The following is a 26,730-nucleotide window of genomic DNA, read 5'->3' as shown; positions in this document are numbered from 1 at the left end:
CAGACAAATCTGAGAGACTCTTATCTCCAGTTAACTACCAAAAAGCTGAAAACAAGACTATAGCCTTAAGCAAAAAAGCTCAGGGACAGCTCTTAGGCCCTGAATTTAAGTCCTCGGATTGGCATGTATACACACACACATGTGCATGTGCATACACACACACACACACACAAATTGCTGAGATGATAAAATCAAATGGGTACCTAGCTGTATAATTTGAAGGGATGACAATATAATATTATTATTTACTTCAATCTTTTTTAAAATATTTTTTAGGGCTGGGAAGTTGGCTCAGTGGTAGAGCGCTTGCCTTGCATGCCTGAGGCCCTGGGTTCGATTCCTCAGCACCACATAAGCAAAAAGAAAAAAGCCGGAAGTGGCGCTGTGGCTCAAGTGGTAGAGTGCTAGCCTTGAGCTGAAGAGCTGAGGGACAGCGCCCAGGCCCAGAGTTCAGGCCCCACGACCGGACCAAAAAAAAAAAAAATATTTTTTATTGTGAAAATATCGTACAGAGGGGTTATAATTACGTGGGCAAGGTAATGAGTGCATTTCTTATCAAGCATTGTTGCCGCCTCCTTTGTTTCCCCTTACCATACTTTAATCTTTAAGAACCTTGTAAAAGCAGAAAAAGCACCACTTAAGGGTTTCTTTTTCTTTTTAAGATTAAATGAAATGTTCCTTTTCAGTTGCTGGTTTTGTAGGGCTTGATCCCAAGATAGCTGCATGGCTCATAGATCCCAGTGATACTGCACCTTCTTTCCAGGACCTGGTAGCAAAACACCTTGAAAAGTCTACCATAGTCAAAGGAAGTGGAGCGAACACAGATTCTTCAACAAGTAGTGTGGTGAGTCATTTTAAAATGAGATTTTTGTCCACCTTTCTACAACTCTTTTATTAAATAAACTTTCCCTACTTACTAAAGAAACATTTTAATAGCAAAAAGAGCATTTCCAGCATTCATTGGCCCATATTCTACACAAATATTTTTGGACTTGGCATTTCTTGTGGCGTATGGTGAATACAGATGAAATACTTCTTTTTATTTGTTTGTTTGTTTTTTTGACCAGTCATGGGGCCTGAACTCTGGGCCTAGGCGCTGTCCTTCAGCTCTTCCACTCAAGGCTAGCGCCATATACCACTTTTGCCACAGCGCCATTTCCAGCTTTTTCTGCTTATGTGGTGCTAAGGAATTGAATCCAGGGCCTCATGCATGCAAGGCAAGCACTCTACCACTAAGCCACCTTCCCAGCCCCTGAGATACTTCTTTTTTTTTTTTTTTTTTTTTTTGAGTCGGTAGTGGGGCCTGGGCACTGTCCCTCAGCTCTTCAGCTCAAGGCTAGCGCTCTACCACTTGAGCCACAGCGCCACTTCCGGCTTTTTTCTTTTTTGCTTATGTGGTGCTGAGGAATCAAACCCAGGGCCTCGAGCATGCAAGGCAAGCGCTCTACCACTGAGCCACCTTCCCAGCCCCCCCTGAGATACTTCTGAGAAATCCAATTCACGGTGTGATTCTGGTGTCAGTCACCTGTTCTGGGAGCTGAGAGCTGCCCTGTTACAAACACCTCATGCTGGTAACATGACCACTATGCCTGAGCTCCTGGGATGGCCACCTGGGATGGCCACCTCAGTCCTTGTGGCAGAACATCTCAAGCCCTCCTGCTGGGGATGCCCATAGTTTTTGCCTAGAGATGCAAGGCCTTGGAAGAGAGGGGCTAGGGAGCAATACATCTGAAGTCAGGTTCTTCGGGTCAGGTCACCTGGTGGAAACATGGCAGGCAAGCATGCAGAGGCACCAACCTGAGGCTCTTCCCCCTTTGCATGCATGTGTGAGAGGAGGGTCTGTGTCCCATAGAGTTTTTGCTGAATTGCTTAGAAAAGTGGAAGGAACCTCTGGTAGAAGGAACTTCTGGGAATGGCAATACTTTACAGGGAACAGTAGGGCAACTTGCAAAGGAGGAGGGAACTGGAAAGATTTGAGGCTTTTAGAGTGTTGAGTGATGCCAAGGAGATGGCTTATCCTGCGACTGTTCAAAGTAGAATAGGAGTGTGGGGCCATTTTGGAGTTAATAGGGCTCCTGCATCAGCCATGTGGAATTTCTCCTGATGGTGGTCTCAGCATGCAGATATGTACTCCTCTGATGGGTCATTGACAGGAGAGCCAGGCTAGGTGTACAGCCAGCCCCTGGCCCACTGGGCCATCCCAGTCTGAGACCTTCAGTAGTGAACATTCTGAACTGCCTGGAGTAGGGTTGTTCAACCTTGGGTATTGAGCAGGATGGCCTGCAACTCTCTGTTGGGAGAAGCCAGACTGGGTGGAGGAGCTGATCTCATTCTGTCTCCCTCTCTGTCTGTTGGAAATAGCCCATTTGTGGGACTCCCTGCACTTTCGTAAGCTTCTCTCCTAAGGAGAGAATGGGTAGGTAGGTGTGGATGTGGCCACTATTGTGCGGGGGGCCGGGGGGGGGTGTGTGGCAGGGTGGTGGAGACAGTGGGATCTGAGAGGTCTGTGCTCTCGCTTTGCACCTTTTAATCATTGTTCCCCATGATTATTACTAATGCATGTTAATGTGGACATTCAGTAATGCATCAAGTACACAGCGGAATATTTTATGAGGGTTTTTTTTTTAATGTATGCTCTTTGTGATCTGTTTCTCATTCTGGGAGAGGAATGAGGAAAATGCTGGTCTGGGAGACAGGGTCTAGCTAGCCTGCACTTGCATTCTGGAGGTACCTTCTGTGGAGGGAACCATGTCCACTTGAGGCATGTGGTGAAACACCATTTAGATAACACCAGCCAGTGAGAGCCTCAGCTTCTCGCTAACAGCACTCTGGTGCTGATGGCAGTTCTCATATTCTCATGTCCTACTGTGATGAGCACTGGTGCCCTGCTTTTCTAAATTGTTATACTTTTGCACTTTTAAAGAATCAGAATGTACGTGTGGACCTGAGGATACTCTACAAGCTCATGATGGACCTTTGTTCAAAATTGAAGGCAAGACATTTAAGTTCTGATTGTACAAGAGCTGTCTTTTCACTCACACCTACCCCACAGGGTGTAGTGGCAGCATCCTTAAGGTAAAGGAGGTGAAACCTTTGTTTAGGCCTGATTCACTTGCACCTCACTCAGGAAATAGAAGACTGGAATGATAAGGCCTAAACCTCTCAACCAGGCACAATGGCTCTTTCCTTAATCTTAGCTACCTAGGAGCCTGTGATCAGGAGGACTATGACTCAAGGCCAACCTGGGCAAAAGAGCTCATAAGACTCCATTCATTGTGAGAAGTTGGGAGTGGGAAGCATGAAATAGGAGGATTAAGGTCCAGGCATCAGACCAGGCAAAAAGCAAGACCCTATCCTAAAATAACCAGTGTAAAAATAGGCTGGCAGCATGGCTCAGAAGTAGGGTGCCTGTCAAACAAGCACAGGCCGTGAGTTTAAATCAAAGTGCTGAAAAAATAAAACACCTCCTCCTTTAATAGGGATGTTTCTAGTGATAGATAATATAAAAGCTGAGCATTTAGTTTAGTTAGTAGTGGTATAAAAATAATTTTCCAGGAAGGTGGCTCAGTGGTAGAGCGGTTGCCTTGCATGAATGAGGCCCTGGGTTCGATTCCTCAATACCACATAAGCACAAAAAGCCAGAAGTGGTGCTGTGGCTCAAGGTGGTAGAGCGCTAGCCTTGAGCTGAAGAGCTGAGAGACAGCGCCCAGGCCCAGAGTTCAGGCCCCACAACCAACTAAAAATAGTAATAATAATTTTCCTCAACCAGAGTTTTATGGGGAAGCCAGAGCCACCAGAGGAGTCAACTGAGCTGAAGCAAGGAGCTATGTCAGAGGCCAGGGCATGATGAAAGAGACCCACAACATAGAGATGCCTTCTGGGACAGGCAGTAAAGGGCTTGTCCACCAGCGGGATCCAAGATGAGCTGTCTCTGTCCCTTCCTTCCCTGAGTCTTTTATTGGAACCCAAACATGGAACTCATGCAGGCGGAAGAGGGAATCCAGATTATGTGGCCTGAAGGGAGCCAGCCTGCCTTTGGGCACAAGCCAGCAGAGAATGGCTGGAGGGCAGACAGAGAAATCAGGAGGAGCTAGACAGTGAGGTCCAGCAGGCTCTCAGACAGCAGCAGGACAAAGTAAGGACAAAACTCTGATAAAGCTCATGGAAGAAAACAAGAGTACAAGAGGAAGGATTTCATGATCTTAGAGTATGTGACCTTGTGTAAAGATCCCAGTGCTCTTTAGTTGGTGGTCACAATCCAAGTTCAATAGAAATCGAAGTAAATTTATAGAATTCAGCAAGCTTATTTTTATATTAAAAAGGAAGACTAAAAGCCTGCCAAGTTCTTAAACCTATCCTAAAAAACAAGAAAATGTAAAGGAGATTGGGGCGCAGTTTGTCTAGTTAGCATTTCTGAATATCTCTACTGGATTTTGATGAAAAATAGGATATGCAACAGAAATAGGAGTTTTACTTGAAAGAACAAAGGAGAGTAGATAATGAGAAAGAGATGCACTCTAACAGGAGTTTCCTTTGTTCTAGAGCCACAAAATCAAGTAGCTTGTTCAACAAATACAGACAGCAATTTAAGAGTAACATTGATATTTCTTCCTATGAAACAGGTTCATGGTTTATGGAAACTATTCTGCACTTTGGAGCTTCCTCTGATACCGATTTTGGCAGGTACGTTACCACAAGACGAAGTATAGTCATTCTTTCCAGAGAATCTAGAGAATTTTCTAGAGAATAATTTGGGAATGACTCTTTTCTCTGGCTTCCATCGGCACCTGTCTTGTGGGCTCTGAAAAGGCAGCAGCTCTTTACTTTTCCTTCTGTAGCAAGAGGGTTGGGCTGTATTACCGCCCCGTCTACAAGTATCTCAAAGTTGCTGACATTTGGCCATTTGGGCTCCTCTTGTTCCATAAAATCAAGAGGAGGAGGAGGAAGAAAAGGAGGAGACCTCTCTGATCTTTGACTTGTTGTCACTTTTCTACCCTGACCCACCCTCAAGTCCTGTGCTCCTCTCCAGCCTGACAGGAGCATTGAGACTCTCCCTGTTAGCACCCAGCCGGGCTCTCACCTGTGCCTCTGGCCCAGGCCTGAGCCTCACTGCCATTGGCACATCTCCATATATGGAGTGCAAGGGGCCAGGCCAGAGCAGGCCAGTGCAGGCCCCCTGCCGACCCCTTCACAAGGCCAGCCGAGGCCGGGCTGCGTAAATGGGAGTTGCTGAGTAGGGCTCTTTAGTCTACTGAAAAGGATTCTTTACTGGAGTGCAAGTGTGATTTACCTTGGGTTTTTAACCATAGTGATGGAAAACCACAAGATTCAGGTGAACAAAGAAGAAATGGAAAGGACATCGGCACTTCTTGGGGTAAGCTGTGCTTTCAGAGTCTTCTCAGTAGATTCTGTGTTTCTTTCCTTCCCATTGGTTGCAGACTGAGGTTGATACTGTTCTTCCATGCTGACTCCTGGAGGGAGGATTTAAATCCAAGTGCATCCAAGTGCATGTGTACCTGTGGGGGCACACGTCGTGTTTACTGCACGCATGCTTACGGGGCCTTCATTGCATCTGCTGCGTGTGGGGGGCACACCTTGCCTTGCTGCACATGTGCACATGAAGCATGCATTGCAACTACTGTGTGTGTGAGGGGGAATGACAAGTATTACATGTGACATGGATATGGTAAATAATAGATTTTTTTTGGTTGTATGACAGTTTGAACTCAGGACTTTATGCTTGCCAGAGTGGTTCTTTTGTCTGTAACCACACCTCCACCTAAGAGACAGGTTCTTTAATGGACCTACAGAGTCCTTAAGTGTCAGGTTTTCTTGCAAGGACATTGTCCCCTAGAATCTAATGGTGGAATTCTTGGGTTCCTTTAAAAATAAAAATACAGAAAGATACATGAAAAATGCATGAAAACTTACCTTAAAGAAAACTCAGGTGCAACTGTCACTTTGGTTAAAGCATGGGATGTCCAGAACCCTGTCTGCTTTTTCTGCCAGAAACACATTTCTGATGTTAAAAGCAACCTCCACCCTGCCTTCATGGTTATTTTGTTGTTGCTTTTCTTTGTGGTTTTTCCACTTCAATAAAACCTTACTTGTTTCTTCAAACAAGGTAAATTGGCTTGGTTTAGAACTGTAAGTAGTATTGAACTGTAAGTAAATCAGTAACTAAGTAAACCAAAAGTGAGACCTTTCACTCAGCCTTCTGCATCTAAGCCTCAATGCATGGCTTTATGTAGCTTAGTGCATAGACTGTGTTGTGGAAAACACCTGGTTATTTCTAGATTGTCCTCATTACAAACCATACAAAAAGTTTAGTTTCTGTTTTCCTGATTACTGATGAGGGTAATAACTTTTCTATTGCCATTAGCTATTAGTTTCCTTTTGTAAAGGATCTATTTAGATTGTTTACTCATTTTCATGTCTTCTTCTTACTGATCTCATATATTCTGATAAGCCTTTCTCTTTCTGTCTTATTTCATGTGATGCTGGATTCCTTTTTTTAGTCCTAATATCATGTTAGTATATTATTATTTTTGCTTTTGAGACTGAGGTTAGGGTTGGCATATTGCCTGCCTAGCAAGTGTAAGATTCTGAGTTCAAACGTCAGTTCTTCCAGAAAAAAAAATATTTTTGCTTTCTTCAGTTTGTTATTATAGATTTTGGATAGGGTGATTCTATTAGTCCATTGTGTGTGTGTTTGTGTGTGTGTGTGTGTGTGTGTGTGTGTGTCCATTTTGGTAATATAGATTACTTTTTATTCCATTATCAGCTTTTTTGTTGGTAATTGTTTGATTAATTGTGAAAACTATGAAAATGTGTTTATTACATATTCAGGCTCGTCTCAAGGAACTGGAGCAAGAAGCCCACTTTGTTTCAGGAGAACAGTTTCTTATAATGAGTAATAATCAGCTTCGTAAGGTAATGGTAAATTCTTGTATTCTTTCAAAAAATAAATTTCTTACTCAGGAGTTAAAATGGAGGTTTATTCTGAATTTATAAGTATATTGTATTAGAAAGTATTTAAGTTTGTATTCTTTCACAAATGATATTCAGTTTTTGAGTCTTTAAATTCCAGAAAATCAAAATGCAAGCAAAACGTCCATTTGTGTGTCTGACTAGCAGCTTTGTCTAGGATCAGGATGGCGGTTTCCTCAGGGCTGGTGCTCTTTCATATGTGTGCATTGCTTTTGTTGAAGATCCTCTTTGGCAAGTTGAAGTTGCACCTGTTGAGCCAGAAGAAACGTCTTCCCAGAATGGGGCTGCAGCAGTATCCATCCACCTCAGAGGCTGTGGTAAGACTCCAGCATCTCTGTGTCTGACATGTTCGTTGGCCTGCTCTGGCTGGGTGCTGCCCTCCGTGCCAGCAGCAGCCTTCAGGGGACAGGGACGGACGCCTACCAGGATTGTGCTCCTGGCTGAGCCCAGCAGCCCTCCAGGAGTGCCTGGCTGGCCACACTTCTGGTAAAAGATGATGTGGTGGAATTTTGTTCTTAAGTTATTTTTTGTTTTGGTTTTTGTTTTTGTCCACTGTGGGCTTGAACTCTGAGCCTGAGCTCTGTCCCTCAGCTCTGCAGATCAAGTGCTCTACAACTTGAGTTAAAGCGCCACTTCAGGTTTTCTGGTGGTTTATTGGAGATAAGAGTTTCACGGACTTTCCTGCCTGGGCTGGCTTTGAACCGCGATCCTCAGATCTCAGCCTCCTGAGTAGCTAGGATTACAGGTGTGAGCCATCGGCGCCAGGCTTAAGTTATTTTTTGGTTTCTTTGACTTATGCTGTCTAGGCTGATCTCAAACTTGAGCTGCTACTGTCCTAGCCTCCTACATGCTGGGATTACTGGAGTGTAATACCATGCCTGGGTTAAAACAAATTCTTGACAATCTAATTATGACTTCTTTGTTTCATGTCACAAAAGGGACTAGAAATGAGGAGGGTCATCATCAGTCCTGTTCCCCAAATTCATTTTAGAGAATTGTAGCTGTTCTTCCTTTAAGAGGAATGAACTTTTGAAGTCATTTATCTATTTTCATACATACTTACATTGTATTATAAAATTGTTCACTCCCCTTTCTTTTTCCCTTTCCCTTCTTCAAGAGGGTACACTTTTGTGTGTGTGCCAGCACCCAGGGCCTGGGTGCTGTCTCTGAGGTTTTCTGCTCCTGCTACCACCTTACCATTTAAGCCACAGCCCCACTTCTGACTTTTTGGTGGTTAATGGAGATAAGAGTCTTAAGTCCTGGGGGGCGGGGGGAGGGTATGGGAACGGATAGGAAAGGGAAACCATGGAGGAGGCAACAATGCTTGATAAGAAATGTACTCGTTATCTTGCCCATGTAATTGTAACCCCTCTGTACGGTATTTTCACACACACACACACACACAAAAGAGTATTAAGTCCTTTCCTTCTGGGCTGGCTTTGAACCATGATCCTCAGATCTCAAATCTCAGTCTCCTGAGTAGCTTCGATTACAGACGTTCAGAGCTGACAAGTGGCTTCACTGAAGGGCTTCTGAGGAGAAGCCTGTGAGAAGTGGACTGTGTTGTTATGGGGAGTTGCTACTGGTGCTTGAGTTTACAGTTCCTGTGCCATCTGGCTCTTGGCTTTGTGGCAGGGGGAGTTTCTCCTTAGACTCCTCTGACACTCCAGCATTCCGTATGTCTGTCAGGGCCATGGCAGAGCTGCGGAAACAAGCCCTCACAGAGCTTGTGCTCACTGACTCCTCGTAGCTGGTTCTCAGCATCTGAGTGAGAGGCTCTGAGGAGAACAAAGGTCTCTTGCCAAGGGTGCCCCACAAGGGACTTGGAACTGCCAGGTCCTCGGTAGCCACCCTTACCTGATTGCTTTGGGCCTTAGTTCCAGGTCTGTGAAAGGATGTAATAGTGATTTTCCTGATGGGATCTTACGGGTTGAGTGCGAATATGCCTAGGTGTGTCAACAGAACTAAAGATGGACCGCAGCCCAACGCCGCTGGCAGGCACCACCTCGGAGAGCACACGGGGCCTGGAGCCTGCACCTGCGGGCAGTTCATTTTCTGTCCTGGCACCAGCCAGCACTGTTGCCCTTCCCTTGCAGCTCCCTCTGCTCTCAAGATAGCCAATAATACAAGAAAGGAAGTATCACTTTCCTGGTTTTGATATGTTTTCCTGTAGACAAAGTTGAGCACTGACGTTAATTTTTTTCCCACAGATATCATCAACATGAATCATTGACCTCACTCTTGTTTAGCTAAGTCAAGCTGTTCATTCTGTGCATTTAAAAGATGACATTTGATAAGTAAAATATGGATACTGCTCTAAATTCCTTTTTGCTATTTCTCTCCATCCTCCTTATCCCGTTCCCAGGGTGTAATGAGCCCTGTGGCTCCTCCCACCAGCTCCCTCCCCTCCTTCCTGCCCTCTTCCTCCTCAGCATCCCAGGGCTAAGGAGAACTTGGAATTTACACCTTCATTTTTCTGACTGCTTTGAGATTTAGCACTCACATGGCATGAGCTTGCTTTGTTCTGGAATTCTCCTGGGAGCAGGGAACACTCAGTAGACTTGAATGACTCAAGTTTTCACTTTCACATTGTCTGTGTGTAATGCTCACATTCTCTATGTATATTCTCATTTCCATTATGATTCCTCTTTGTTGAGCGCATTATTTGGAAGTATAAGTTTGAAAACTTGTGGCAGATTCTCACATATTCTGATACTGGTTTCTGGGTAAATGCTTGCTGGTCAGAGAGCGTGATCTCTACACTGATGCAGGCCCGTTCTGGCACTCTTCACCAGGGCTCGCTGATGCCGGCTGAAGGGTGCAGCTGGGCAGGGTGGCATTCGGCATTCTGGAGATGTGTGGTTCCAGCTGGCAGTCTTCTCTACTCACTCCTGCCTGGGAACAGTGGGAATTCCTGCCCCACAGTAGACACACCCAGGGTGAGAAAGGGTTCTTCCTTAGCCACATACTGAAGGCAGTTTTAGTATTTCCTCCAGTGAAGTCATATATTTTAAGAGCATTGTAGGGGACTCAGATTCTGGGAAAGTGGCCTGATCTTGGGGTTAGGAAGCTTTCAGCATTTCTGGGAGTTAACTCCCAGACCTCCACCTGACTGAAGGGAGGGGTCCCCAGGTCATGTAGTTACACCCTCTGATGGGCATCTATTATATATCAAGAATACAGCTAAACTTTGGATACTCTAGCCATGAATAAGGCAGGTGGCTTCCCTATTTGTTCAACATTTGTTGTACCCTAGTTCAGAATTAAACACAGTTTAATAGCTTGATAGGAAAAGGCCTTTGTCATCATAAAACAGGAACTGTTCCAGTGGGGGATTGTATTAGAGTTCTCCAGAGGGGCAGATCCAACATGCTAGATATAGATGTATGAGAAGACATTTATATATTTATTTGTTTGTTGTTTGTTTGTTTTGTGCTGGTCCTGGGGCATGAACTTGGGGCTTGTACACTGTCCTTGAGCTGAATTCTTTGCTCAAGGCTAGTGCTCTGTCACTTGAGACACAACTCCACTTCCAGCCTTCTGGTGGTTTATTGGAGATAAGAGTCTCACAGACTTTCCTGCTGGGCTGGCTTTGAGCTATGATCTTCAGAGCTCAGCCTCCTGAGTAGCTAGGATGACAGGCGTGAGCCACCACCACCCATCTGAGGAGACATTTATTATTGGCTCATGAGGTTATGGAGGCTGAGAACTCCTATTATCAACCCTTTGCAAGCTGGGGACCCAAGGGTCCTAATGGCATTTCTTAGTCTAAGTCTAGAGCCTCTACCCAGGGAATTGACTGTGTAAGTCTCAGTCTGAGGCAGGAGGCCTAAGAGCCAGGGTCCACTAGGGTAATCGAGGGTAGATCTTTCCTTGGTCAGCCCACGATTTTCCAACCTTTTCTGAAAAGTCCTCACAGTAGACCCAGAAGGAATACTTCACCAGCCTCTAGATAGTCCCTTGATATAATCAAGTTAACACCTAAAATTAAGCATCATAGAAACATATTTATCATTATCACAGAAACATATTTATCCAGTGGGATAAGATCTCCTAACATGAAAGTAAGATATTGAGGGGGAGAACATCAGGCAGAATGACATGTTTTAGACTGAGCTGTTCAGAAAGAACTTCAAAACATGATGCATAAGTGGAAGCTTGAAGATAAGGTTCTACCTGTGCTTGGAATGGGGAGCAGGGCTTGGGGCTCTGGCTGCTCAGGTCTCTGAGGCTACAGCCTTATGACAAAACTGAGAGATAGGCCAGGACTATGCTCTGCAGGCCACGGGAGGGCTGCAGATGACCTTTCAGAACACATCCCATCAAGCAGAAAGTGCAGTTTCCACATGCGCCCTGTTGCCACACACACATGATCCTGATGCTACAACTGCACTCACAGATGGACGTTTGTTCCAGTTGATGAACCTACACTAACACATTATTGTCCAGTCCTTACATTAAGTTAAGGCTCACTGTTACTGTTTGGACAAGAAAATAATGCCATGTGTTGACTATTATTGTATTATTCAGAATATTTTCACAGCTCTAAAAATCCTTTTTTTTCCTGCATATTCCTCTGTCTCTATCCCAATCCCAGGTGACCACTGACCTTTATACTGTCTCCATAGCTTTGCTTTCCCAGGGTACCATAAAGTCATTGGAGTCACACAGAATGGAGCTTTCTTAGCAGTTTTAGCTAACATTTCTCCTATCTTTCATGGTTGACAACCATTTATTTTAGCATTGAATAATATTCCACAGTCTGGATATTGTTTGTTTATCTACTTATTTGCTAAGGATGTCTTTTTTTTTCCTTGATAATACTGAGGTTTGAACTCAAGGTTTTGACTCACCTTGCTTGCTCAGCAGATGTTCTGCCACTTGAGCCATGCCTCCAGCCCTGATTTTTTGCTAATTATTTTGGAGAAGTCTTACTTTTCTGCCCAGGCTGGCCTCAAACCATGATTTTCCAGATCTTAGCCTCCTTAGTAGCCAGGATTATAGGCACAAACCACCAGTGCCTGCTGAAGGACATCTTGATTGTTTTCGAGTTTTGGCAGTTATCACTCACTCATATAGACTTGAGTTTCCAGTCCCTTTGGTAAACACCGAGGAGCACGATTGTTGGGTCACATAGTAAGAGTACACCGAGTGTTTCAGGAAACCACCACGTCTGCCTCGGAAGCGGCTGAACCGCTCTACATCTGCACCCATGAAGCTCCTGTTGTGACACCTCCTCCCTGGCATTTTGTAACCCAGCTTTGGACCTCTTCTCACAGGTGTTATGTATGTTTACAATATCACTCTTGTATCTGGCTCTCTTGTATCTTGTATCTCACTAACAAACAGGCTTTGTCACTACAATGCAGGTGATATCAGGGAAGTGGAGTGGAGCAGATGGATTTCCAAAATATTTTAGAACAGAAAGGACCTCCAGTACATTGGTGTGCATGTAAATAACAGTGAGGCTCCTGAGTGTGCGCCTGTACACTGGATACAGCTACTATGAGGAAATGGAGAAGAGGGTAGTTTGTTTGTGAGGTGCCCACTGTTTAGTGTGGGGCGTGTTCAGGCAGATGTGCACATGGTGCTGTGTGCCACTTCATCTGGACAGGTGTGTCTAGGTGTATCTGTGGGCTGGAGCCAGGGGTGAATGCTGTAGGGATGGAGCCTGCACTTGCAGGAAGCTGTCAGCTGATCTCTGTTTCCATCACCCTGAGACAGTGGTGTTCCACTCTGCTGGAGATTTGGAAGGTGTAGATACTCAGATACCCAACTGATACTACCACTGACTCAGAGCCAGCCAGGCAGGCAAGCCATCGGGCAGTGTTGGAAGCTCTTCTACCAGTCAGTAACCACACAGCTGAACTCTGAGAAACTGACACTGGAGGTCAGCAAGAGGAGGCGCCAGTGGGCGAGTGGAGTGGTGGAGTGGAAGCAAGGTCAGAAGGGTGCGGTGTCATGAGCCAGCATTGCCTTCAATAAAGTGGCAGGGCTGCAGGCTTCCTATGTCCTCCTTCTCTGATCCTTAACATGTGCAGTACTTTGTTTACAGTGCTGTACGAGCAAACACTTAGTTCTTTTGAAGTGTTTTCAGACTTCTGCTGTCAAGATGTTTACACACAGAGACAGTTGGCTAGACAAAGAGCAGAGAGGGGCTGGGAAGGTGGCTCAGTGGTAGAGCGCTTGCCTTGCATGCCTGAGGCCCTGGATTCGATTCCTCAGCATAAGCAAAAAGAAAAAAGCTGATGTCAGTATAACTTGTGGAGGAGATGGGGAAAAACAAGTCGTTTAAGGATACAGGTGGACCTGTTGCAACAATGAGAAGTACAAGTTGTCATGTCGAAAACGAGTTTTACAACGTTGGTGCGGGGGGGGGGAGGATTGGGTTGGGGGAGTGTGGGGGGAGGTTGGGAAGGGATGTGAAGGGTAAACAAAGGAGGAGGCTGCAATGCTTGATAAGAAATGTACGCATTATCCTGCCCATGTAATTGTAACCCCTCTGTACAGTATGTTCACAAATAAAATAAAATGAAAAAAAAAAAAAGAAGCTGGAAGTGGCACGGTGGCTCAAGTGGTAGAGGGCTAGCCTTGAGCTGAAGAGCTGAGGGACAGCGCCCAGGCCCAGAGTTCAGGCCCCACAACCGGACCCCCCCCCAAAAAAAAAAACACACACACACACACAAAACAAAGACTAAGAGCAGAGAGCAGGCAGCTGTAGTGGTAGCCAGAGCTAGTAGGTGTTATACCTTTCTCCTCCACATCCCCAATGCCCTCAGACATGGTGTTGTCTAGTTTTGTGATCAGCCAGCTGGGCCTGGCGTTCCCTTCCTGCCGGTCCTGGAGGACTTGCAGTACAAAGGTGCTGAATGCGCAGTAAATGCAGTTGTTGAGACACATCTCAATTGGGCAAGAACTTACTTGCTGCTGGACATCTAGCTGGTGCTTTATCTTAGTTTCATGCTACAGTGGATGGTAACCCTGATAGCTATGTTGCATGCTATTGGACTGGAGGGCTCCTGTCTTTCTAACCACTAGTAAATCAAGAGCAGCACTTCCTGATGTAACTTGCGTGGCTTTCATTGTAGCAAGATTATAGGAAGACTTGATGTGTCAGAAAGATGATCTCATAAAAGTGCTCAAATATAACCCAAGTGAAAATGAAGAAAAGGAAGCTCAGTCAATGTACAAAATCTGACAAAATACAGCATCTGCATTCACAAACTTAGATCATACTGTTGCGATACCTTCCTTGGTAAGATTTTGGAGGTTTGTATTTGGGAAGCAGAATAATGTGAAGTTCGAACTGAATATTTTTATATAAGAAAAGGAACCTAGAAATTCTGTGACTTAAAAGCTTCATCAAAATTGAAGAATGATCATACTGAGGTATTTTACAGAATCAGCACATGACCTACACAGTTTGTCCTCAGTGATGTTGTGAATGTCTTGAACTTGATCAAGATCATAAAAGATGTTTTGCATGTCATGAATTGATTGATTCAGCTGAAGAGCTCATCAGAGATAGAAGATGCACAGATGCAGCCAGCAAGTCTGGATCTGCCAGGAAAGCAAAGCCCAGCATGGATACATATACAATTCGTTCACAAGGAAGTATTGGTTGATACTTTCCTAAGGACAAGAAGTCCACTGAAGCTATTAGAGTATGTTCTGAAGTTTTACAGATGGAACAAGACAGTGTGAATGCTCTGAAAGATCAAGAGATGTCTGTTTAATAGAATTGTACGGTAAAACTATTCAGGATTATGAAGCTGCTCAAGAACATAATGAAAGTCATCAACAAATTCAGGAAGGTCTAGAGAAAGCACATGGACCATTGAAACAGTCATAGAAATGAAATTATTATATAATCTTGAGAGTAAAAAGAAATGTCAAAAAGCAAGAAATCGGCTGGGCACCAGTGGCTCAGACCTGTAATCCTAGTTACTCAAGAAGTTGAAACCTGATGATCACAGTTCAAAGCCAGCCCAGGCATGAAACTCCGTGAGACTCCTATCCCTAATAATTAAACTACTAAAAAAAAAAAGCCAGAAGTAGCACTGTGGCTCAAGTGGCAGAGTGCTAGCCTTGAGCAAAAGAAGTTCAGGGACAGTGCCCAGGCCTTGAGTTCAAGCCCCATGACTGGCAAAAAAGAAAAAAAAAAGCAAGCAAGAAATCATTAAAGTATACTGAAAATTAACATTGTAGTGGCACTCAGACAACTTCCAGAATGAAGGAAAGAAAAATAATGATAAAATATCCTCCTTGATCCAGAAATAAAGAAGAATCTTGTCAATAGAGAAGACTCTTTCCATGCAGAGAGCCAGCAAGAAGGAAGCTGCAGCCTTTCCACAGAAGCTGGGACTCCTTCATCTCAGGAGGACCATTAGATTAAATCCCACTTCAATTAAACCAACTGTTTTTTCCTCTTCACCCTTTATTTACATATATGTGTATATACATCTATACACATAGATGTATATATTCACATATATGTATATATGTACATGTGTGTATACATGTATGTGTGTATTTATCTGTGCCAGTACTGGGCAGGAACTCTGAGTATCATGCTCTCCCTTGGATTTTTCTGCTCAAGGTTGGTGCTCTTACCACTTGACCTATACCACCAATCCCAGCTTTCTTGCTGGTTAATTGGAGATAAGAGTCTGCGATTAGCTTTCCCAACCTGGCTTTGAACAGCAGTTCTCAGATCTCAGCCACATGAGTAGTTAAGTTTAGGGTGTAAGCCATCACTTTCCTGCTTCCTTTATCGTTTTTTCTTAAGATTAAAAACAAACCAGGTTTCAGTGGCTTACATTTGTAATCATAGCTACACAAGAAGATGAGATCTGAGGATTGTGCTTCAAAGCCAGCCTAGATAGCAAAGTCTGTGAGACTCTTTATTCCAATTAATCACCAAAAAGCCAAAAGTGGAGCTGTGGTTCAAATAGTAGAGTGCTAGCCTTGAGCAAAACTCGGATAGCACCTAGGCACTGAGTTCAAGCCCCAGGATTAGTGCATGCACACAGACACAGACAGACAGACAGACAGACAGACACACACACACACACACACACACACACACACACACACACACACACAGACACACACACACACACACACGATTAAAAACAAAGAAACCTTGTTCTGGGGTCCTAATGAAAAATTCAAATATTTTAGTTTGTGTATGACCAGAGTAGAGAAAAGGCTATCCTCACCCATTCTAGACTTAGGGTTGATGAGTGTACAACAGCAGGGAGGCGAGGAATGTTTTGTTTCTGACAAAGCAATCTATGTTTATTTCATTTGCCCATTTGTAGCTGTGAGTTTCTCCTGCTGAAAATATTCAAAATATTAATATGAAAAAATTACATTGGTGATTCATATTTTCATTTTTTAGTTAAGTTCTCTGCAAGGCCTTCATCCATTACCCAAGATAATTTTGGAATACAGGCAGGTGAGTAGACTTTTTTTTTTTTGGGGGGGGGGGTCCAGTTGTGGGCCTGAACTCTGGGCCTGGGCGCTGTCCCTCAGCTCTTCAGCTCAAGGCTAGCACTCTACCACTTGAGCCACAGCGCCACTTCCGGCTTTTTTCTTTTTGCTTATGTGGTGCTGAGGAATCGAACCTAGGGCCTCAGGCATGGAAGGCAAGCGCTCTACCACTGAGCCACCTTCCCAGCACGAGTAGACATTTTTGTAACTAGTTTGTAAGAATGCTGTCTGACCCTCTCTCTGTGAATGCACTCACATAAGCTGCGACTCCCTTGCTGTTCTAAGTGAAGGGTATCTTCTCAGCCAACTTTGTGTTATTTCTGCTTCCTCATCCCATGATGTGATCTTATGCCAGAGGGTGTGCTGTGCCCAGCACAGGCAACCCGAGGAGTCCTATGTAGAGGGAGACTGACAGCCTGTCATTACTGTGGCTTTGTTTTGACTCATATTTCAACCCTACAAAAGCCCCCACTCTTCCAGTGGTCCTTGTGCCCCAGGACAGTGTTTTTGCTCAGTAACATTTGCCAAGGGGTTGATGACCCCTTTACTCCTGCGGCTACTGATGCTTTTTCTAGTACACAAATCTGCCCATTACTTCAGTGTTTTCTGTTGTTCATGAACCCCATTTATAACTTTACCATTGCTGAGACTGCTGGTCCTATTACCTACTGAGCTCGTGGCCTGCTGTCCACGTGCAGAAACATGTCAAGTGGGAGGGGTCTAGAAAGGGCACACAGACCTCAAGGACACTGGGTGAGATTTTTATTGATTTGCTTATATTTACAACTTATCTGCAAATCTAGAAATATTGCTGAATAAAAGATTAATTTTAAAAGGGTAAGGTAGCTGGGAGCCGGTGGCTCACACCTGTAATCCTAGCTACTCAGAAGGCTGAGACCTGAGGATTACAGTTGGAAGCCAGCCCAGGCAGGAAAGTCTGTTAGACTCTTATCTCTAGTAAACCACAGAAAACCAGAAGTGGCACTGTGGCTCAAGTGGTAGAGCACTTGCCTTGAGCTGAAGAGCTCAGGGACAGTGCCCAGGACCAGAGTTCAAGCCCCACAACTGACAAAAAATAAAATAAAATAGCAATGTAGCACACAATTGGACTAAAGGAGAATACTTAGTGAAGAAACCCAAAGGTATAGCTCCTCTGAATATTTAAAATACTCTTTACTGAGATAAATTTCAGGAAATGGAAACATGGGGTTTTTGGTGGTAGTAGGGTAGTAGAAGTAGTGTTTTGGCTTTTGGTTTTTTTCCCCTTGTATTTTTAGGAGGGGGGAAAGGAGGTACAGAAATGGAGGGAGGGAAAGTGAACAGAAGCAGGCATGGTACTCAGTAGACAGTATGTGGAAAATGAACTATGCCATTTGCAAAGGAAGGGGTGACATTTTCCAAAAAGAAGTATACTCATTACCTGACTTAAGAAACGGTAACCCCTCTGTACAACACCTTCATAATAACAATAAATTACATTGAAAAGAAGGGTAGGGTAGCACCTTTCTCTGTGCGCCAGTGCTGCTCAATCCTGGCAGGCACCGCCTGAGGTCAAATGAGGTGACTTTGACAGCATGTGCCCAGCACTGTGTTCCTGTTGAAATAAAAAAATGGCTATTCTTGTCTTTGCGGTTTAGGTTCACAAGATCAAGTCAACCTTTGTAGATGGATTTCTAGCTTGTATGGAAAAGGTAACTGAGGCTTAAAATAAAAAGTGGTCTTAGAAAGGTGGCTTATAAGCAAGTTCAGATACACATAGGACATTTACAATTCTGTTAAATGATGAAGTCGTCTTGGATCTGCGGACCACCAGTTGTTCAGGTTCTGTAGAATCTCAAGACTTCCGTTTATGAAGCAGTTCTTCCCCTAGCCTCGTGCTTTCCCATCACTGTAGAAGCAGATGTTACTGCCTTTGCTAACAGACAAGGAGTCTGCAGTTACAGATCTCTATGACTTGAGACCATGCAGCAAATGACAGAACCTGTCTGACACACAGTCCCACTAGAGTGCGTGCCAGGTCCCAGCCACTCAGAACCCCTTGCCTCATACACAGTGTGTGGGTGGGTGGGTGGTATAGACCAACTTGCCTGTTGACGCTGCTACTTGGTTAAAGGGGAGTATGCTTTATGTGACCTAATCCCATGGTGGGTTGGGTAATCCTAGGACATGTCGGGCCAGCAGCTTGTGGACCTGTAGAGGAGTGGGGAGGTTATGTAAGTGGAAGGCCCTGCATGTCCTTACTTCACACAGCATTGCTTGGGTTTAAACACTCTTTTCAATGTTCCAGGGCTCTGTTTCCTCTACATGGAATCAGACCGGAACTGTGACCGGAAGACTTTCAGCCAAGCATCCTGTAAGTTAAACACCAATTTCCATGCCTTGCCATTGAAGTTTTTCCTAGACATGTATTTGCCTGTGAACATTGTGTTCCCAAGAGGGGATCACACACAGGGAGCTGTGTTTCTTCTGCTGTCATACCACTGAAGTTTGTAGAGGACAAGTCTCTTGTTCTAGGACAAGACTTGTGAGGGACTAAGTTAGCTAGGAGAGGATTCCCACCCAGAAGCCTGGCCACTCTCCTGCTGAAGACAGAGGTCCCTCTCCTCTCCCTTATCTTCTTTGTCAGTTTGTGCCAGTCAGATTGGCTTCTGGTTTCCAGAAGTGTCTCTGATCATCACCTCCATTTTTTTGTTACTGAAGACTTTCTAATGAAAGCAAGCTATTAATACCGTTGAGTTTATGATACAATTTTTGTTTTGTTTTTGGTGTTACTGGACCCATGCCTCCTATGGTGCAGTTTTAATAAACTTAAAACAACTCTGGTGTGAGTCTGTATGTGTGTGTGTGTGCGCACACACATGCGTGCATGCCTTTTCTGGGACTTGGACTTAGGGCCTGGGAGCTGTTCTTTGCAAGCCCATCAGCTCTTGCTTGACTTGGTCTTTTAATTTAGCTATTCTGGCAGGTGTATAGTGTATAGTCATTGCTACAATGACTAATCATGGTAAGCATCTTTCCATGTGTTTGTCATCCATTTTTATTTTGTGAAGCATCAAGTCTTCTGCAAGTATAAAGGGATTATTTTGAAAATTCTTTATGTATTATAGATACGCATCCTTGATCAGATATATACTTCTCAATATTTTTTCCCAGACTGTAATGTGTCCATTCATTCTTTTTTTTTTTTTTTTTTTTTTGCTTATGTGGTTCTGGGGAATCGAACCCAGGGCATCATGCATGCAAGACAAGCGCTCTACCACTAAGCCACCTTCCCAGCTGTCCATTCATTCTTTTGATACCACCCTTTAATTTTTAATTTTTGGCAGTCTTGGGGTGTGAGCTGAGGACCTTCCTAGTTATATATCCTACCACTTGAGTCACGTCCCTGGCCCTTTTATTTTTAGGGTTTTTAAAAATAGGGTCTTGCAAGCCTGGCACTGGTAGCTCACACGTATAATCCTAGGCCAAGGATCTGAGGATCATAGTTCAAAGCCAGCCTGGGCAGGAAAGTCTGTGAGACTCATATCTCCAATTAACCACCAGAAAACGGGAAGTGACGCTGTGGCTCAAGTGGTAGAGTACTAGCCTTGAGCTGAAGAGCTCAGGGCCAGCGCCCAAGCCCAAAGTTCAAGCCCCACGACTGACAAAAAAAAGAGGGGGGGGTCTTGCATTTATGACTGGGCTAGCCTGAACGACTGTCTTCCTATCTACATTCCCTGCATATCTGGGATGACAGGCACTTGCCTTTATTGGTTGAACCATAACCCTCCTGATCTCTGTCTCCTTAATAGCTAGTATTATAGCTGTGACCCATTGTTTTGGTGGCTTCATTTTTTTTTTTTTTTTGCTTGAAACAGAGTCTTTCATGTAGTCTAAATTGCCCTCATATTCATAGTTCTTCTGCCTCATCTCCCAAGAATCTAGGGTTACAAACATGTGCCATCAGGTTTGGCTCTTGTACTTTTCTAATAAGTTGTTTGTTTGGGTAAGTCCTTTAACACCGTTGGTTGTTCCACATTAGCTTTATGATTAGCAAATGGTTAATTTCTGCAAAAAGTATGGTGAGATTATTGTTTAGATTACATTGATTCTAGAATCCAATTTAGGGGTCTGGGAAGGTGGCTCAGTGGTAGAGCACTTGCTGTGAATGTATGAGACCCTGGGTTCGATTCCTCAGCACCACATAAGCAAAAAGAAAAAAGCTGGAGGTGGCACTGTGGCTCAAGTGGTAGAGCGCTAGCCTTGAGCTGAAGAGCTGAGGGACAGCGCCCAGGCCCAGAGTTCAGGCCCCACGACTGGACCCAAAAATAAAATAAAATAGAATCCAATTTAGGAAGAACTGACTTTTTTTTGGTCAGTTGTGGGGCTTGCACTCTGGGCCTAGGTGCCATCCCTAAGCTCTTCCACTTGAGCCATTGCGCCATTTCCGGTTTTTTGGTGGTTAATTGGAGATAAGAGTTTCATGGGCTTCCCTGTCCAAGCTGGCTTTGAACCAAGATTCTCAAATCTCAACCTCCTGGGTAGCTAGGATTACAGGCATGAGCCACTGGTGCCCAGCAAGAATTGATATCTTAATATTTAGTCTTCCAGCCTGCAGAAAAAGTAAATCTCTTGATCCATTTAGGCCTTCTTTAATTTCACAAGGTTTTATAGTTTCTTTTCTTTTTTTTTTTTTTCTTTTTTTGTTTTTGGGTCCGGTCATGGGGCCTGAACTCTGGGCCTGAGCGCTGTCCCTCAGCTCTGAAGGCTAGCGCTCTACTACTTGAGCCACAGCGCCACTTCCGGCTTTTTTTTCTTTTTGCTTATGTGATGCTGAGGAATCGAACCCAGGGCCTCAGGCATGCAAGGCAAGCTCTCTACCACTGAGCCACCTTCCCAGCCCGGTTTTATAGTTTCTTAAGCATGTATGTTCTGTCATATTTATCTCTTTAGCATTTCATTTTTATGCTATTATAAATTCTATTATTGTTTTGATTCCCAATTGTTCATTGCTAGTATGTAGCGATATACTGGTTTTGCATTCTGGAACTTTGATAGGCCTACTTATTTGTTCTAGTAGATGATCATGTTCCATATGAATAAGGATTACTTCTTCCTTTCCAATATGGATTTCTTTCTTTCTTTCTTTCTTTCTTTGTCAGTCATGGGGCTTGAACTCTGGGCCTGAACGCTGTCCCTCAGCTCTTCAGCTCAAGGCTAGTGCTCTACAACTTGAGCTACAGGGCCACTTTATTGGAGATAATAATTTCACGGACTTTCCTGCCCGGGCTGGCTTTGAACCTCGATCCTCAGATCTCAGTCTCCTGAGTAGCTAGGATTACAGGCGTGAGCCACCAGCGTCTGGCTCCAATTTGGATTTCTTTACTTCGTTTTCTTGGCTGATTGGAGTGATGGACACAGGCTGTAGCATGTTAAATAGAAGTGGCAAGAGCCCATGCCTCATTTTTTGATCTCACAGGAAAGTTGTTCATTGGCAAGAATGATGTCAGCCATTGGGTTTGATAAATGCTCTTAGCATGCTTAAGGAAGTTCCCTTCTAGAAACCATTTGTTGAGTTTTCATCAAGTAAGATCATTTCAGGGGCCTGGCCCTGGTGGTTCACATCTGTAATCCTAGCTATGCAGGAGGCTTAGAGTCTGAGGATCACGGTTCAAAGCCAGCCTGGGCAGGAAAGTCTGTCAGACTCTTATCTCCAATAAACCACTAGAAAACTGGAAGTGGTGCTGTGGCTTAAGTGGTAGAGCACTCGCCTTGAGCTGAGAGACAGCGCCCAGGCCCAGAGTTCAAGCCCCATGACCGACAAAAAAAAAAAAAAGATTGCGCATTTTTCTTGGTTCATTTGTTAATATGGTGAATTATACCTATAGATGTTCAGTTGCTAAGCCAACTCTACATTCATGAAATAAAGCTCATTTGCTCTTGATGCACTGTACTTTCGATATGTTGTTGGATCAGATTTGCTAAAATTTTGATCTGTTTTATTTGTTTTTGCTGGTTTAGCGTTCTACCAATTGAGCCATAGCACCACTTCTGGCTTTTTCTGGTAGTTAATTGGCTATAAGATTCTCATGGACTTTCCTACCCCAGCTGGCTTCAAACCATGATGCTCAGCAGTGCATGGCCTGCATCTGTTCTAAGAATAGCTATTAGTTGACAGTTTTATTTCTTTTATGTCTTTGTTCTTGGATTCAGGGTAGTACCAACCTCAAATCATGAACTAGAAAATATTCCCTCTCTTTATTTTTTTTTTTAACTTTTTTTTTTTTTTTTTTTTGTCGGTTGTGGGGCTGAACTCTGGGCCTGGGTGCTGTCCCTCAGCTTTTCAGCTCAAGGCGACACCCTATTACTTGAGTCACAGCGCCACTTTCAGCTTTTTTTTCCTGCTTATGTGGTGTTGAGGAATCGAACCCAGGGCCTCATGCATGCAAGGCAAACACTCTACCACTGAGCCACCTTCCCAGCCCCCCTCTCTTTATTTTTTCTGGAAGAATTTGTATAGAATTTATATAGATTTTATTTTCTTCATTTTATAGTTGTGGTAGAATCTGCTAATGGGCCTGTAGTTTTCTTTGTGGGAAGGTTCTTAACTACAAAGTCCATTTCTTTAATAACAATAGTGTTATTTGACTTGCCTATTTCTTGTTGGGCTGGCATTGAATTTATTTGCTTATTTATTTATTTATTTATTTATTTTTGGGTCTGGTTGTGGGGCCTGAACTCTGGACCTGGGCGCTGTCCCTCAGCTCTTCAACTAAAGGCTAGCGCTCTACCACTTGAGCCACAACACCACTTCTGGCTTTTTTTTCTCTACCACTGAGTCATCTTCCCACTCCCGAATAGTTAAATTTTTAGCAGAGGTTTTCTTTATTCTTTTAAAACTGGTAGAATCTGTATGTGATGTAAACTCTCTCACTCTTAATATTGGTAATTTTTGTCTTCTCACCTTTTCCCCATGATCAAATCTGCCTAGAAATTACATATTTTATGGCTTATCTCAGAGAACTAGGTATGACTTTAATTGCTTATTTTCTCTATTAGTTTTTCTTTCTATTTATTGATTGTGCTTTAATCTTTGTTACTTTCTTTCTTATGCTTGCTTTGGGTTTAAAAAAGGCATTTTTCTAGTTTCTTAAGATAGAAGCTGAGTGGTTTAATGAATCTTTTCTGATAAGTCATTAATCTGATATAGGTATTTAATAAGTGCTAAAACTTCCCACTGAGTATAGCTTTCTGAGCTCAAGTCTAGTGATCTACCACTTGAGCTACAGAGCCACTTACAGCTTTTTGCTTATGTGGTTCTGAGGAATGGAACCCAGGGCCTCATGCATGCAAGGCAAGCACTCTACCACTGAGCTACCTTCCCACCCCCAAAAGATACCTTAGTAACTTTTTTTTTTTTTTTTGCTTGTCCTTGAACTTAGGGCCTGGGTGCTGTCGCTGAGCCTGTTTGTACTCAAGGATAGTGCTCTACCACTTGAGCCACTTTCAGTTTTTTCTGAGTAGTTTATTGGAGATAAGAGTTTCATGGACTTTTCTGCCCCAACTGGCTTCAAACTGTGATCCTCAGATTTCAGCCTCCTCAGTAGTTAGGATTACAAGTGTAAAACACCAGCACCTGGCTCTTAGTAACTTTTTTAATGTCTTATTTGACATGTAGGTTACTTAGAAATTTTGAATTCACCTAAAATTGTGGCTCTTACACACTCTTGCATTGGAATGTGGCTCTTACGTGCTCTTGCATTGGAACGGTCCACCAGTCATTGTTGGCTCTGTGAGTACCTCAGCCTGGCATCTCCCAGCTTCTCTGTCATGATGCTTATGATATGTGGTGTCACCATTTCTTTACTTGCGTTTACTTCTCTGGATTTTGAATTCCTAGAGAAGAGGAGCCTTTTTGGCCTGCTTCTCTGTATACTTGGCATGCACAGGCACACATCGAGTGGAAAGCCACATGTATGATTTGCCCATGGGCTGGATTCACGTGTCTCAGAGACTGGTTTGGGGTTATCACCAGGGATTCAGAGTGCTGACAATGTAGCCACAATCTTTCCCATGCTGGCCTACTGCACTGCACCCGAGGTCTGAAGTCCTTGCTTCCTCTCAGTTCCCCTCTTCATCTAACTCAGGACTGACGTGCCTGTCAGTTCTCCTTTTGTATGCCCCATAGAACTGACGTCTTTTCACACAGGCTTTCCCATGGGGAGGTGCCAAGGACCTTTGCCCTCCTTGTACCTGCCAGGAGTCACATTCTTCCATCCAATACCTCCTTATCACACATGGCTTTAGATGTCCCTTCTAATGTTCCTCTATCAGTGGGGCCAGTTTTTGTCAGTGTTCTCATTTTACTGCGGTGCCCATTATGCTGCTGGCTGAAGATGGATCCATGTTACGAAATTCAAATATCTAACCTTTCACATTGTATTTTTATTCATTCTTTGGTGTCCCGAGTTCTCAAGTTTTCTGCTAGGTCAATGTTCAATTTCTTTTTAGAAGTTAGGGCTGTAGTAATTGGAAATGTTAAAAATCCAGGTATTATTGAGCAGGATTTTTGTCTTGGTTCCTTTGTTTGTGAGTTCTTTGCCCTTTCAGTTTTCTTTGCTCTTCTAACTATATGTCCAGTGTCTCATTAGCATGTTTGTACTTCCTTTTTAGTATTTATCTGGGTCAAAGCCAAATTAACATTTATATTAATATAATATGATAAGGCTTTAATATGATTTATGATTCCTTGACCCCCTCATGCATTCTTTGGCTTTTGAGCCTCTGTTCTCGTTACATCTGTTGCTTTTTCTATACTCTAGATCTCTGAATACATCTGCGTTATCTTCTCCCAGATCCGTTCAAGTTAGCATCCTTTTTTATCCCAAATGTGTCCTACTTCATTTTGTTTGCTATTTTAAACTTTACAACAATAGCAAATTATACTTATATTCATATAAAATGCTGTGTTTTCAGCATTGTTTTTGAGACTTATTTGTACTGGCAGAGCAATTCCAGTTCATTTGTCTTCTCTGCTACACAGTATATCATTGTATAATACTCATTCATTTCCATTTTTAGCTATTAGAAACAATGTTGTAAGGAAAAGTTCTGCTGTAAAGAATGTTCTTGAGTATGTTTAAGGGTTTTCCTCATGCCCAGCGCTGCCTGACTATTGGAAATGCTGACATTTAGCTCTACTGATAGACACACACTAAACAGGTGCCCTGGCTCATTTTTGCTGGTGGCTGGAGTCAGCTGTCAGTATTCTGGAGAGCACATAGCACTTGTATTTCTAGACTCTTTTTTGTTGTTGTTCAGTTGTGGGGCTTGAACTCAGGGCCTGGGTGCTGTCCTTGAGCTCTTTAACTCAACGCTAGAGCTCTACCAGTTTGAGCTCAACTTCCAGTTTTCTGGTAGTTAATTGGAGATAAGAGTCTCACTGACTTTACCTGCCTAGGCTGGTACTGAACCACGATCCTCAGATCTCAGCCTCCTCAGTAGCTAGGGTGACAGGCATGAGCCACTGGTGCCCAGCATTAGACTCCTTAATTTCCATAATTTTAACATTTTTCTGTCAAGTGTGGATTTGCATCTTATGGCTTAACTTTCTCTGCCATTGAGGGAAAATGTATTTTCATGCTTATTGACTATGTTTGGTTTTACAATGACTTGCCTGTTTATTCCTTTGTCTAATTTTCATTTAATAGTTTTTCTTATTAATTTTTAAAAGATCTCTATGTATTGTGGACATTAATCTTTTGTTTATTTGTATAAATATCTTTCCCAAGTCTATGGTTTGTTTCATGTTGTAGTCTGTGTCTTTATAGATGGTCTTTGTTTCAATATCATGAAACTTACAGTGTTTGTAGTTTCTACTTTCTTACGTTTTATTTTTAATTTTTTGAAAAAATAATTATTTTTCTTAAAATTATGAAAGGCACTTCTGCAAAATATATATTCTCAAAAAAATTTCTTTTCTTTTTTTTTGGGGGGGTCCACTTGTGGGGCCTGAACTCTGGGCCTGGGCGCTGTCCCTCAGCTCTTCAGCTCAAGGCTAGCGCTCTACCACATGAGCCACAGCGCCACTCCTGGCTTTTTTCTTTTTTATGTGGTGCTGAGGAATCGAACCCAGGGCCTCAGGCATACAAGGCAAGCGCTCTACCACTGAGCCACCTTCCCAGCCTCTTAAGGTGGCTAGCCTTAAGCTGAAGAGCTGAGGGACAGCGCCCAGGCCCAGAGTTCAGGCTCCACGACCAGACCCCC

The 26,730-nt window shown here is 43.5% G+C and overlaps 1 protein-coding gene and 1 pseudogene across 8 annotated transcripts in view; both read left to right on the top strand.

The window, feature by feature from the left end:
• The window catches only part of Poln (DNA polymerase nu), a 126,971-nt gene that overhangs the window by 46,124 nt on the left and 54,117 nt on the right, over nt 1-26,730 (top strand). For 5 of the 8 annotated variants that reach the window (XM_070021689.1, XM_070021688.1, XM_070021693.1 and 2 more), the window contains 9 exons: nt 687-844; nt 2,924-2,992; nt 4,623-4,683; nt 5,310-5,374; nt 6,850-6,933; nt 7,212-7,307; nt 16,394-16,450; nt 18,123-18,176; nt 18,773-18,838. In XM_070021689.1, the coding sequence (XP_069877790.1) occupies nt 687-844; nt 2,924-2,992; nt 4,623-4,683; nt 5,310-5,374; nt 6,850-6,933; nt 7,212-7,307; nt 16,394-16,450; nt 18,123-18,176; nt 18,773-18,838 (710 nt within the window). The remainder of the gene's footprint in view (nt 1-686; nt 845-2,923; nt 2,993-4,622; nt 4,684-5,309; nt 5,375-6,849; nt 6,934-7,211; nt 7,308-16,393; nt 16,451-18,122; nt 18,177-18,772; nt 18,839-26,730) is intronic. The other 3 variants (XM_070021691.1, XM_070021690.1, XM_070021694.1) reach the window with 3 other exon arrangements.
• LOC138826477 (dnaJ homolog subfamily C member 3 pseudogene) lies at nt 13,760-14,950 on the top strand (annotated as a pseudogene).

This window comes from Dipodomys merriami, unplaced genomic scaffold (genome assembly GCF_024711535.1).
Source record: "Dipodomys merriami isolate MVZ:Mamm:240054 unplaced genomic scaffold, mDipMer1.0.p SCAF_143, whole genome shotgun sequence".
NCBI classification, from domain to species: Eukaryota; Metazoa; Chordata; class Mammalia; order Rodentia; family Heteromyidae; genus Dipodomys; species Dipodomys merriami.
This window is presented reverse-complemented; position numbering and strand designations above follow the sequence as displayed.